Source organism: Pseudorasbora parva, chromosome 7, assembly GCF_024679245.1.
Source record: "Pseudorasbora parva isolate DD20220531a chromosome 7, ASM2467924v1, whole genome shotgun sequence".
Taxonomy (NCBI): domain Eukaryota; kingdom Metazoa; phylum Chordata; class Actinopteri; order Cypriniformes; family Gobionidae; genus Pseudorasbora; species Pseudorasbora parva.
The window spans coordinates 23,340,055-23,354,466 of NC_090178.1; the positions used below are offsets into that span (position 1 = coordinate 23,340,055).

Here is a 14,412-nt window from a genome sequence, read left to right on the forward strand (position 1 = left end):
TTACAGGTAAAGTTCACCCCAAAATGAAAATGATCCCATAATTTACTCTTAACCTAAAGGCTTCCTAGGTGCATATGACATTCTTCTTTCAGATGAATACAATCGGAGTTATATAAAAAATATCCTGGCTAATCCAACCTTTATAATGGCAGCCCAAAAAAGGTATATTCATCCATTATAAAAGTAATCCACACAGCTCTGTGGCTTAATAAAGGCCTTCTGGCGCAAATCAATTGGTTTTTGTTAGAAAAATATCCATATTTAAAATGTTATAAAGTAAAATACTTGGCTTTCGGTGGACAGCAATGCGTATTCAACTCCCAAAAAAGCATAACTGGCGCAATGACGATGTCGGACATACCATAAGCATTTTGAAATGTACCTTTTCTTCATAAGCCTGAAGCTATATATTTTACTTTATAAAGTGTTAAAGATGGATATATTTTTACACAAACCCATCGATTAGCTTTAGAAGGCCTTTATTAATCCCCAGGAGATGTGTAGATTACTTTTATAATGGATGGATGTACTTTTTGGAGCTTAAAATTTTGGGCTGCCATTAACTGCCATTATAAAGCTTGAATTAGCCAGGACATATTTTAACATAACTCAGATTGTAATCATCTAAAAGAAGAATGTCATATACACTTAGGATGGCTTGAGGGTGAGTAAATTGTGGGATAATTTTCATTTTTAGGTGAACTATCCTTTTAAGAGCATTTGAGCTAGGCAGCTAGTAGTTTTAAACCCATCTATGCATGGTCTTTATATTCTCTATACGGTGGTGTCCTCAGTTTGCACTGCCTCCTGAACTGCTTCCTGAACGTAGACTATGAACTGGGATGCGTCTTCACCCTGTGTGTACACTGTAACAGTTTTGATGCCCTCCATGTCATCGGAGGACACCACTAGATGGTGCTCTTCTGCCAGGCCTACTGTGGCCTGCTGAAGTGCATCCTGGATCATCATGGCATGATTGGTCTGCGGCTCCTCCTCCTCCTCCATCTAGGATGATAGGACAGAACATTGTTATAATTAAAGTCCAATTTCATTTAATCTTTGAGACTGAGAAAAGCTACTAGAGACTGAAAACATGCCAACGCCTGACGTCAACTCAGCATGACTGTCCACCCTCACATGTCAATGATTCATACTGGGTGATTATTTAAATCCAATGATGGAAAAGAGGAGCTGACATTTATTTTTTAACAAGGTCCCTGAACATTTCAGTCTGACTTTGAAGGTTCATGTGGCACATTTCAGCATTAAAATTTATTGGACCAAATATTAGACTGTTTAATTCTAAGGGTCAATAACTAAATGACAGATTAGGATGATTTTTTTAAAATGTACATTACTAGTAAATGTCGGGGAAAAAACAAAAAAAGCACATTAACATTAAAAATTGGGGCCAGTAAGATTTTTCATGTATCTTATGCTTACCAAGGCTGCATGTATGTATATTAAAATAACAGTTTTATATTTGAGTATATTTTAAAGTGTAATTTATTCCTGTGATGGTAAAGCTGAATTTTCAGCATTATTAATCCAATCTTAAGTGTCACGTGATCCAGCAAAAATCATTATGATATGCTAATGTGGTCCTCAAGAAACATTTTATTATTATCAATGTTCACACCATTGTGCTGTATGCATTATTTTTCCAGAAAACTGATACATTTCAGGATTGTTTGATTAATAGAATGTTCAAAATAATTTGCGTTATACAACCGCAGCTCTCCAGAAGTAGAGAGGTCTGTCAGTACATGAACGTGCATAGTAAACGTACCTGCTCTACAACAGTAACTGTACCGGGAGCCATGGCAACCACCGAAGCCACAGTGGCATCGTGATTCTCTGAGCCCAGTTCAATTATCTGCTGGAGGATGTTGACAGATGCCGGGTCTAGTCGGTCTCCCGCTGCCGCAGACACAACTCCTGAACACAACAGTTGAGTTTAGAAATGAACTTTAAAGAAACTAAACCATTGCTCCTGAAATTAAGCAACAGTTTCTGACCATTTTGTGTATTAAAGCGCAGGTCCTGCAGAGCAGATACAGCAGTCTCAGTTCCTTGAGGATCGTCGGTCTCAGCTATATGAAGGTACTGCATGGCCGGCTCCTCTACTGACTCCACCACCTGAATGAACACACCAATAAGATCACAACCAAGACCAGAAGCATTTCATTCTAACGTTAGTAATATGTCATAAATTAAGGCAATTCAATAATCATTCACCAGGTTATCAGTAAGAAAATGTATTAAGAATGTCAGGGTCAAAAAAAGTAAGTGGCTTGTATTTGCTAAACTATTATATATGTTATTAATGATTATTCTGTCATCATTTACTCACCCACATGTAGTTCCACACCCATAAGACTTTAACCTTCGATACACTAATTATTAAGATATTTTTAATGAAACCTGAGAGATTTCTGTCCCTTTATTGATTTAATCCAAGTCTTTTAAAAAGATATGATTCATATACATTTTATATGATAAACATATTTAAAGGGGTAATGAATTGAGAAATCAACTTTCCTTTGAGCTTTTTGATATATAAAAGGTTATGGTAATATAAGAATATCTTCTAAGTTTCAGATCTGAAAATGTCCTTGTTAGTCAAAGAAAAGTTTTTATAGACACCAGGCCCAGCAAACGATCGTGTGCTTCATTTTTACGTCATAGCGCTACGAAACACACCTCTACAGCGCGTCAAATTCAGTAGCCCCGCCCACAGACTCATGGAGGGCTCGTGCTAGCTAGCCAGCAACAATAAACATACCGAGGAAGATAGCAAGATATTGCGCTATTTCTGGTTGGCCATTTACATTTACATTTACATTTAATCATTTAGCAGACGCTTTTATCCAAAGCGACTTACAAAAAAGGGGAGAGTAATAGAAGCAACGGAACAGACAAGGCCAAAAACCTGTAAGAGCTGTAAGAAATCTCAATTAATTAGCACAATACACAACAATTTTTTTTTTTTTTTTAATAAAGACAGACATCTACAACAAAAACTCACGTCCGCAAAGTGCCGAACACTGGATTTTGATAGCTAAGATAGCTACAACCCATTAGGACTAAGGCTGTTGCCCCAGCTGTTGTCGTTAATGCAGATTCAGTGGCCCAATGGGTTGGTTTTGTATTCTAGCTAAACGCGCAGTAATAGCCATCTACAACAAAAACTCACGTACGCAATATACAGAACACTGGATTCTGATAGTTATGATAACTATGTAACATACCCGCCTGAAGGCACAAATCCGGATGAGAGACGTAGATATGATCCAGGAGTGTGCGCTTTTGGTCGTTGCTGTGGTGATCAGTAAGTGCTATTCTGTATTGGTCAAGTGCAAATCGAAAAGATCTGTCTTAAGATGTTTTTTAAGAATGGCTACAGACTCGGCAGCACGAATTGAGATCGGCAGGTCATTCCACCAGGTAGGAACGGTCCAGGAAAATGTCTGTGAGAGCGATTTCATGCCTCTTTGGGATGGAACCACGAGGCGCCGCTCGCTCGCAGAACGCAAGCTTCTGGAGGGTGTGTAAGTCTGAGCAAGTGAATTTAGGTATATTGGTGCAGAGCCAGAGGTTGTTTTGTAGGCGATAACTAGTGCCTTGAATTTGATGCGAGCAGCCATTGGCAACCAGTGCAGTTTGATGAAGAGAGGCGTAACATGCGCTCTCTTCGGCTCATTAAAGACCACTCTCGCCGCTGCATTCTGGATCAGCTGCAAGGGTTTGATAGTGCATGCTGGAAGCCCAGCCAGAAGAGCATTACAATAATCCAGTCTGGAGAGAAAGAGAGCTTGAACCAGGAGTTGTGCAGCCTGTTCTGATAGGAAGGGTCTAATCTTTCTAATGTTGTATAAAGCAAATCTGCAGGACCGGGCTGTTGCAGTAATGTGGTCAGTGAAGTTTAACTGGTCATCAATCACAACTCCAAGGTTTCTTGCTGTCCTTGATGAAGTTATGGTCGATGAACCAAGCTGAATGGAGAAATTTTGATGAAGTGCTGGGTTGGTTGAGAAAACAAGTAATTCTGTCTTTGCAAGATTGAGTTTAAGATGATGCTCTTTCATCCAGTCAGAAATGTCTGTCAGACAGGCAGCGATACGAACACTGACTGTAGGATCATCTGGTTGAAATGAGAAGTAGAGTTGAGTGTCATCCGCATAGCAGTGATAGGAGAAGCCGTGTTTCTGAATGACAGAACCTAATGATGACATGTAGATGGAGAAGAGAAGTGGTCCAAGGACTGAGCCCTGTGGAACCCCAGTAGCTAGATTATGAGACTTAGACACTTCACCTCTCCATGACACCCTGTAGGACCTACCAGAGAGGTAAGACCTGAACCACTGGAGAGCAGATCCTGAGATCCCCGTCCTCTTAAGTGTTGACAGTTTACTTCCAAGTCTCCAGTGCGGCACACCCATCAAAACCCAGTGTAGAAAATAGCTTATTACTTACTGGTTATGATGTTTTTTAATGTAAAAACCACACAAACATCATAAGTTGATCTCAGACAACAGTATTAAAAAATAAAAAAAGCCAGTTCATGACACCTTTAATGCAGGCTTTTACTCACATAAATAGAGTGCATCACATATGGTAAATGTGTTTGTGTGTGTGTGTGTGTCACATGGTAGAACAAATTAGGTCTTTATAACCTTTTTTATCTTCTAAGTTTTGGTTAAAAATAACTTAAATTAAATGTCTTTCCTCTGCTGAACACATTTTGAAGAATGTCAATAACCAAACCAGACCAAACCAAAAGTTTGACTTCCTAATATAGGAAAAAATACTATGGACAAGTTAATGGGGGCCCATAAACTGTTTGGTTACTGATAATCTTTAAAATATATTATTTTGTGTTCAGCAGAAGAAATAAATTCACACAGGTTTGGAATCAAGTTAGAATTTTCCTTTTTGTGTGTATTATCCCTTTAATTTGGGTTAATATGGGTTTGAAACAACATGAGGTTAAGTAAATCATGACAGAATTGTATTTTTTTTGGCAAACAATAAATATAAATAATACAATAATAAAATAAACATTTTATTACATTTTATTTAGCACTGTGGGACTTCTGTTGTTGTTTATGCATTTTATTAATGAATATGACCACTACTAAATTTCAGACATCATGTAATTGTAATGGAGACTCACCTCCCACTGATTTAGACCCAAGCTGTCAGTCTCCACCACTTTGAGGCCGTGTTTACTCTTGAGGTGTCTGTTCATTTCCCATTTAGTGCCATAAACGTAATTGCACACAGGACATTTGACTCCACCTGATAACACACACACACACACACACTCACTCACACACACACACACACACACACACACACACACACACACACACACACACACACACACACACACACACACACACACACACACACACACACACACACACACACACACACACACACACACACACACACACACACACACACACACACACACACACACACACACACACACACACACACACACACACACACACACACACACACCTTTTAATTACTGAAGCTGTTTGAGGCAATATTGTATGTCTAATATTCACAACAATGTATATATTAGGTAGCTACGACAGTTTCTGTTGAGGAAGGACTTGCCTTGCTCTGTGACCGTTTCAGAAGTGGACTCCCCAGTTCCAGCATTGGTGTACTGCACGTTGGGATGTTTCTTGTTATAGTGTCTTTTCAGCGAACCTGAAATGTTGCACGAGTAGTGGCAGTGCGCACAACGGAAAGGCTGTAAAAGGCAAAACATTGTGCTTTGGTGGTGGTTGTAGGACACATGACAACAAAGAACAGAAACAGAAGAGGCCTTTTGTGGTATTACTTTGAAAGAGGCATGTTGCTCCATGTGACGAAGGAGATGTGGTCTCATTGCAGCAGTGAAGTCACATTCGGTGCATCTGAACTGTTTCCCTAAAAAAATTGTTTTAAATAAACTTGCCATTTTTAATTGTTTGTGTAATAAAATAATGATTACAGAAATAATTAAAACTGCCGATGTTTAATGTAATCAAAACTGACCATAAAACGTTTTCATTTCTTAATTCAGTTTCCTGCTGTCATTGAGCACGATTCATTAATGCATGACATTTTTTATTTAGTATTAAATAATAGTATATTTCTTTCTGCTGAATAGTAAAAGATATAAAACAATTGTGTATAGCTTTTTTAATAATAAATAATTTCCACAAATTCCCTATACTGTATAAATAAAACACAAATAAACTAGTCTTCAACATGTACATTGCAAAGGAGCGATGAATATTTAGATTTTATTTTTTATTTTTATGATTTTCATTTCACCAAGGATGCATTAAATTGAACAAAGGTGTAAGACATGTATTATGTAATAAAATATTTCTTTTGAACTTTCGCTAAATAAATAAAAATCATAGTTTCCAACTACAAATATATTGTTTTAACCATTTATAACAATATAACATGTTTCTTGAGAACTAATTATTATATTAGAATGATTTCTGGAGGATCAATTGACAATGAAGACAGACTGAACTATTGGCTGCTGAAAATGTCCACTTTGCCATCACAGGAATAAATTACTTATATATATATATATATATAAAGTCATTTATTCCTGTCTGCAAAGTTGACATTTTCAGCAGCCAATAATCCGGTTTTGTTGATTTTAACTAAACACAGAATTCCAAATAACACTGCATGCAGTCTTAAACACAAAATAAGACTCTCACCATCTGCTGTGTGCATGAGCTTATGACTTTTCAGAGTGCATTTAGACTTGAACTTTTTTCCACAGAGGTCACAAAGATGTGTTTTCTCAGTACTGTGTCTGTTCATATGAGCTTTGAGGTTGCTTTTACTTCTTGAGGCATAATCACATTGTGAACATTTGTACGGTTTCAATCCTAGACACACAAACAGAAAACAATCAGTACATTAAAGGCAGTTAATTTCAGCACACAAGTTCAACATATACATGATTTCATATACATACACAACATATATATATAATACATTTTTTGTTTTGTTTACTTTTTATTCATTTTTTGATATTTTTCCCTTTTCCATTGTTGCAGATTGAGATTCTTCGGAATGAAAAGTGTATTATAAATAAAATATATTATTATTATTATTATTTATTATTATTATTATTATAATACATTAAGAAAAATACATAAAACCCACCTTCATGAGCCCATATGTGCTGCTGAAGATCTGCCCCATTCCTTGAGAAGAAACAGTCACAGTATGGGCATTTGGAAGCTCGTTTCCCGATCACTCCTTTCACATGTACGCGTATTCCCAACGCTTCCGAGATGTAGTTCAACGACACATCTATCATATACAGTCACATCACATCCATTACTGTAATTTAGAGCTCTCGTGAGACATTTCAGAGGGTTTGATTTGTGCTTACCTGGATGGTTGCTTTTGATGTGAACTCTAACTTTGTCCTCAGGAACAGACTCTTGACATACCGGACATGTAAAACTTCTTTTGACCTAAAGATGAGAAATATACGATTTGTTAAAGAAGCCATTTCGCCAATATTTTAAGAATAAACAGATTACCAGCACTCACTATGTCCGAATGGGTTTTGAGATGAGCCTGAAGCTTGTATTTGTCAGGTGTACAATACTGGCATCCTTCAGAGGGACACTTCAGCAGAATGTCAGAATGCCTCTGGATGACGTGGCGCTTCAGGCAGTTTTTAGTGATGGAGGAATAACTGCACTGAGAACAGTAATGGAGGTGCTCTCTTGTGTGCGTTCTCACATGTGTGTTGTAGTGCACCTGATACCAGAAAAGCTTACCTGTTGAGGAAATATTTCAGAGAGTTATTGAAAGTCAAGGGTTGGAGATGCTTTTAAACGTTGTGAGATTAGATAATCATACCGCAGTATTCACATTCAAGGTCTCCGTACACTTTCCGAATCCGTTCAAACACTTCCATGTTAAGCTGTCGTTTTTGCATCTGCTCCATAATCTGCTTGAAAGCAGATATTTCTTCTTGCTCTGAACTGAGCAAGTCCTCATCAGTGTTAGTTTGAGGAACAATCGCCTCTTCCTCGTTTTGAGGAAACGTTTCCTTTGTTATTAGCTGCTCGGAGTGCATTTGTGATTTTTCAGGCGTCAAAGGCGCGGTTTCTCGAGCAGGATTCTGCTCTTCTGTCACACTATGCTCCATTTGAAGTGGATCCTCTTGAAGTCTTTGCGTGTTTATCGCATCTTCACAGGACATCTCTTGTATTTGTGCCACTGCAGATGTGTCAGTCTCATTTATACTATTCGTAATGGTATTTTCATCTTGTGAGTTTTGTACGAGAAGATCTGACTCGACCACTATATTTTCAGAGCACTGAGTTTGAAGGTCCTCTTGAGCTATGCAACTCATTTCTGCGGTTAACAGCTCCTGGGCGTTGAGCTGCGACAGCTCTTCTGTGATCTTAAGCTCATCCTGATTCAACATGTCCTTCTGAATGTCATCACCTGGTTTGAGCAAGCAAAAGCTTGACTTGATGGAGTCTGCAAAAGCTGAGGGCTCATCCGATTCTGGGTGGAACTCCCGGAGATGTGACCTCAGTCGCACAGAGCTGACAAATTTTTCCTGGCAAATGGCGCACACGTAGATGAAGGGATGCTTTCGGATGTGGGCTTGCAAGGCTTGGAACTTGGTCGAGCCGTGGTCGCATAACTCGCAGCCGAAGGGTTTCTTGTTGCCATGGACCATCATGTGACGGTCGCGCTCAAGCTCGTTTTTGAACTTGCGGTCGCATATTTGACAGTTGTACAGAAGCTGTCTCTTGCCCTCCCTGGTCTGAAGGCTGTACTCTTCGTAGGAGTCCTGTACTTTCTTGTCACTCATGTCGTGAGTCTCGCGGATGTGTTTAAGAAGGTTCTTCACATCAGAGTATTTCTTCTTGCAGAATCGGCAGTGCTGCTTGATCTTCTTGTGCACTCTCTCCACGTGCACTTTGAGGTGTCCTTTACTGAGGCAATTAAACGAGCACAGCTCACAGCTGAATTTCTCGCCGGTGTGTTTCCGCATATGAACACTAAGATTGGCTTTTATAGCGCTGGCATAGTCACACTGTGTGCACTTGAACGGTTTCTCATTGGTGTGGATTCTTAAGTGGGCCTGCAGTGAATGTTTGAACTTGAAGACTTTATTGCAGAATTCACAGGTGAAGATTTTAAGCTGTGTCTGTCCTAACCTGTGTTGACAGATTTGATTTGTTAATATCAATGTACCAAATAATTCCACAAGATCAAACTTTTCTACAGGAACTTGATTATTTTTCCATGACTTCTCAGCTTCTTCAGTTGGCTGTGATTATTGATTAGGGATTAGGTAGAGGTAAATTAACCCAAAATGACCCGAAGCCCTAGAATTATACAATATTTTGGTCTAGAAAGCTAATATCATCTCATTTTTTATAATATATTTTCTATTTTTTATGGGTTTTTTTTTTTTCACATCTTCCCCACTCTTGTAGGGGAAAAAAAATAACATGATATTTCATGACTCTTGCCACTAGATGGGCTTATAGCTCTAATGGAGCAAATGAGCTGTTCCACTGGGTCCTAAAGTTAGTTCTTGAGTTTTTTGTTCAGTATGCATTCACCTACACATTAGTAGCCAGTAGACATTATAAAATAATTTAGAGAGATAATTTTTTGGGTAAATTTTGTTTTAATTTTAAGGTTTTTAGACATTATAAAATAATTTAGAGATTTTTTTTTGGTACATTTTGTTTTAATTTTAAGATTTTTATACACACACTGAAGGATTCCTCGCATTCCATTAATTCCTAAGGGGGTCAAATTGACCCGCAAGGGACTGATGTTTTACTTTTTTAAATTCAACCACATAAACTCCTCGGATCCAGTAAAACATTTTTTGTATATTCATGGTTCAAAAATATGTGTCGGGTCAAAATGAGGGGTAAATAAATAAATAGTAATTTCTAGCAATTATATAAATAGAAAATACATTTTTACTATAGAAATATCCATGACTTTATGGATTTTGTTCATTTCCATGACTTCTCTAGGCCTGGAAAGCACCATTTTAAAATTCCCTGATAGTTTCCAGGTTTTACACGTCACATTAGTTGCTTCCAAAGTAATGCAATAACATTATAATTATTATATTAAAATTCACCCCATTGGTGCTTCAAAAATTTCGCTAGATTAGTGAATCTAAAGTTTTACATTTAAACAAAAAAACCCAAACCTGTTTGATTTGAGGGGCGCTTCATAAGCAGCTTGCTGAATAGCATATTCCTGGTATCCCCTTTTCATCGTGGCCTCCTGGGAACCTGCAGCTGCATTGGTCTGGGTGGATAGTTCAGCTGTAGCTGCTTCAATAGGAACTATCTTAGAGGCACCTGCAATGAACCCAAACTAACAGTTAGTTTAAATGTTTACTTTAGCTATTAGAACACTTGACAGCACATGTATCTCTCACCAGGCATGGCCTCATGACTAGTAAGGACCACGCTAATAATAGGATTTTTGTTGCCGCTTGCTGATTCAGGGTCCTTTGCACTGGACACCTTATCTGTCCGCATAGCTCGAGCTTTCTTTGGTGATATTTTCTCTTTGTCTTCCTCTCCATCACTGATTCTGTTTGCATCAGTATTATGACCTAATAAATAAAGTTGACAGGTGAAACAAACTTGTGGCATTTCAGACAGTACAAGGAGTTTTTGAACATAAATGTATACCATTATACTCTTCTTCATCAGCAGCCTCTTTCAGTCCTACAAAACAAATGTGTTTGGAAATTTGCCGCCTGTTGCTGAACATGCGATAGCATTTCTTGCACTCCAGATCACTTCCATCCTCACTCTGCTCTTCAGCTACTGCCACTGGTTTAATGTCAGTGGACTCTTTCTCTTGCTGACTGGATGTTGTTTTCAGGATCTTTTCTGGTTGGACTTTCTTAGTGGAGCCTTTTGGTCTGCCACGCTTTCTTTTCACAACAACATCTGCAAGATAAAAAAGAAAACATTCTTGCCTTCCAACGTTTAATAATAACCCGGCACGCGTGTTGTTATTTTTTTGTTCGAAGCTGCTTACCTGAACTCTGAGTTGTTAATGGCTTGAGTGCTATAATAAAAGTATCAGGATCATCTCCTTCATTGGAGTGAGTCTCAGTAACGTGAGACAGTAACAATGGTTTAATGGGAGAGAACAAGTTGCATATTTTGCACATGAAGACTGATGCACTATCTGTGAATACAAAAAGAGTAGGTTGAATTTTTCATTGTCTATTTTTGTATATTGTGTTTTTTAAATTAAATATTTGTGCATATTGTTATTATTAGTACCTATGTACTTGCTCTATTTTTTATTATTTTTATTATCTGTGTCTTGTCACTGTTGTTCCATATGTGCTGGGGAAGCTTATGTCACCAAAACAAATTCATTAGATGTGTAAACATCTAACAATAAAGTTTTTTTCTGATTTTGATTATTAAAGATCTTGGATGCATGGAATTATAATTATCAGAAATGCGTCAAGTGGTTTTACATATAAGTTATAAAGTCTCTTGCAAAAAGGAAATTGGGTTAGTCTTTAATTTCCAAAGTCCTATGATTTATCATGTATCCTTGCAAAAGTACTACACAAGTTTAATGTATTTCCAATTATTTTTTGTCTTCACAATAAGTCTCAAATCATTAGTATGTAATATCTAATAATATTCATTTCCAATGACTTATTAGGTGTCTTCACGCTGATTCTCAAATATTAATAATTTTGTTTCGAAATTATGGTGTTTTAATTGACCTTTTCCTCACAGAACTGACTGGGCTAATAATAAAACGAGGGTCAGGGAGCCCTTTCAAAATAAGAGCGTCTAATGTTGATTTTATAATCTTACAAATCAGGATTGTATTCATTAAAACTTATTTTAATAACTGTTTATTAGTATTTGCTGTTTAGTATCAGGTCATTACAAAGTTGTTCAAATGTCTCATAGTTATCTTTCACAAGATGGAATAAATGTCATGTAATGCATTAGATGTAACTTACCCGTTACTAAACTTCATATCAAGACTTATTTTCAAGAGCAAATAAGTGCAGTTTTTAATTACACAGTAAAAGCAAGACATTTTCCAAAAGGGAACCAATAACATTCCCTGCCATCTGATTTTTTTGCAAGCACGAGACCAGTTTCGTGTTTTTCTCTTAGTCGCTGGTACCATTTTTTTTTTCATTAAATAAGATAACGTTCAAGTTCAGAGAGCTAAAAATTGCGTTTATTCAACGATGAACGGTAAACAGCATACTTCAAACTTAATATCGATATAAAGCATCCTTTGGCAAAAGTTTTTTGCTGGTTTAAGTGACTAGTTTTACCTAATTTATTTGTTTCCTTATCGAATCATCGGAAGGAGCCGTTTCCTCGGAGCGCAGTTAGCCCAATAATGATGTTTATGCTTACCTGCTTGCACTGGATCCATTCTGTTTAAATCAGTAAAAGGTAAAAACCCCGCGAAGATGATTTTGACCTTTGTTTTTATTACTATGGCGCAATTTAAATGTATTCATTATACTTAATTACTTCTGCAGAGGTTTCTGTCGAATCTGCGATAACAAATATGGCGGATGGATCTTCGTCTACAACAAGCAAAGAAAAAAAAAGCATCCGTGAAGCAGCGCGCGCCACCTGCTGTCTGGAGTCCATTTGAAACCACAGTAGAGGTTAAAGTCACTATATGGTCACTACTGTGTTCTTGTAATCAGTAATACGACATACATATTTTTTTCTTTGTCATTTTGTGAATACAATAGTTAAACCTGAATGACAATGACAAGCCAACACTTTAAAGGCCACCGAATAGCGTATGTATCAACCACAGATCAGTAAACTCAACACCTCAACATGTGAATTAAATCAATAATTAATATTAATAATTAAAAGCTATAATAATAATAATAATAATAATAATAATAAACATGAAACAGAATTGAATGCGTTTATTTGAGTAAAACAGAAGTACAACAGAGGGGTCAACAAAGTAAATATGTTTACTTTTACCAGCCTCAGGCTTCTTGTCTCCTTTCAGCATCGGTGTTTCACAATTAAGTAAAGTATATGCTCCAGTCAGTCACAGCAAACACCCTCCTCCCAGCCTCATTTACAGAATACAGCTGAGTGTAGGATGTTTACAACGACTACATTGGAATATTACTACAGAAAAGAGTAATAGATCCAGGTTAACTTTAACATGTACACATCATTAAGTTATAATTGAGTAGTTATGTAACATTTAGGGCGCAGCGTTGAATTACACACACATATCCCAGATCAAGACGAAAGAACTGGGTGATGGCAGCAAACATCCAACTGAAAGCTTATTTTACGTATAGCACAGCTTCCAGTCGGGGATGTTTACAGGCATGAACAACCAGTTAAAAACGTAATGCAAATTACACCAATCTACCCTGGAAAGGTATGCGGTGATTTTGCTGCCCTCTACAGTCCTCATGAGAAATGAAAATAGAGCAAAAGCCGAGTTGAAAGTTAAAGGTCCTCTCTCCTTCACGTCAATGACAAAGGGACCGCGATGAGGATGAAGACCTTGCAGATTTGAACAGTGCCAAGGTCTAATCAGAGATATCTGATGAAAACAATCACAAAGATAAAAAAAGTCGACATAGGTCAGTTTTCCATCTTTAAGATAAGTTTTCGAAAAAAACAACAACAAATGGAAGTGCAGTCTCTACATATGAGCATCACTATAAATAACAGCCATAGACGACCCGAGTTTGAATTAAACAAAAATGAAAAACACTCTTGTTTGTAGACTGACATTGGTTCAACCTTGTTTCTCTGCTTGGGAATAAGAAAAGCGGTGCATTTTGAGACAGTCTCGACTACAATATACCGTACGAAAGGAGTTGTAATAATAATAAGAACTTGCACCAAGTAAGCCCGTGTTGCTACCAGCTACCAAGTTGCTTGAAGAGGAAGCAAGCAGTCAAGCCATAGCTGCACTGCATTTTACCCTCACAAAAGCGAGCTAGAGCCATCCATGCGTTTGCCTTGGGTCTAATACAGCACTGATAGTTAGCAAAAGTCATTCTGCTTCGAAACGGAACAACACAGCACGGCTAACTAACGGTAGCTATGCTCTACAGCTTTGCTCAAATTTACAGACAAAACTAGCATGAACTGTCCTTCCCGCCGCAGCAGTACCTCGTAACATATGGGTATCCTGTTCAATTTAGACAAAGCACCGCCGTTCAAGCGATAGCGCGATTAAACCAGTTTATTACTGTGATTTCCTCCGGCTTTTGCTGCAAAAAACCCTTTAGTCTCCGCCATTCCGAGCCTGTTTCCTTCCGTCTCTGGCTTGTCTTTAGTTTGACCTTTAGTTACC

The 14,412-nt window shown here is 37.7% G+C and overlaps 1 protein-coding gene across 1 annotated transcript; it reads right to left on the reverse strand.

Moving 5' to 3' along the window:
• Positions 1-168: 168 nt before the first annotated feature.
• On the reverse strand, positions 169-12,634 carry LOC137083024 (zinc finger protein ZFAT-like). The gene is made up of 16 exons (XM_067448675.1): positions 12,471-12,634; positions 11,101-11,253; positions 10,746-11,009; positions 10,487-10,666; positions 10,253-10,406; positions 7,912-9,230; positions 7,597-7,829; positions 7,433-7,517; positions 7,201-7,350; positions 6,747-6,920; positions 5,861-5,949; positions 5,632-5,770; positions 5,177-5,301; positions 2,019-2,139; positions 1,790-1,938; positions 169-1,005 (listed from the first exon to the last, which is right to left on the reverse strand). The coding sequence occupies exons 1-16, from the start codon at positions 12,487-12,489 to the stop codon at positions 775-777; spliced, it is 3,585 nt and encodes a 1,194-aa protein (XP_067304776.1). The 5' UTR covers positions 12,490-12,634; the 3' UTR covers positions 169-774.
• Between the last annotated feature and the right edge of the window lie 1,778 nt (positions 12,635-14,412).

What these genes read in the sequence shown, in the direction of transcription:
- LOC137083024 (XM_067448675.1), bottom strand. An exon ending in CATCAAAAGCAACCATCCAG is followed by an intron (nt 7,351 to 7,432) that starts GTAAGCACAAAT and finishes TGTATATGATAG; the next exon opens with ATGTGTCGTTGAACTACATC. An exon ending in TGAAACGGTCACAGAGCAAG is followed by an intron (nt 5,302 to 5,631) that starts GCAAGTCCTTCC and finishes GTGTGTTATCAG; the next exon opens with GTGGAGTCAAATGTCCTGTG.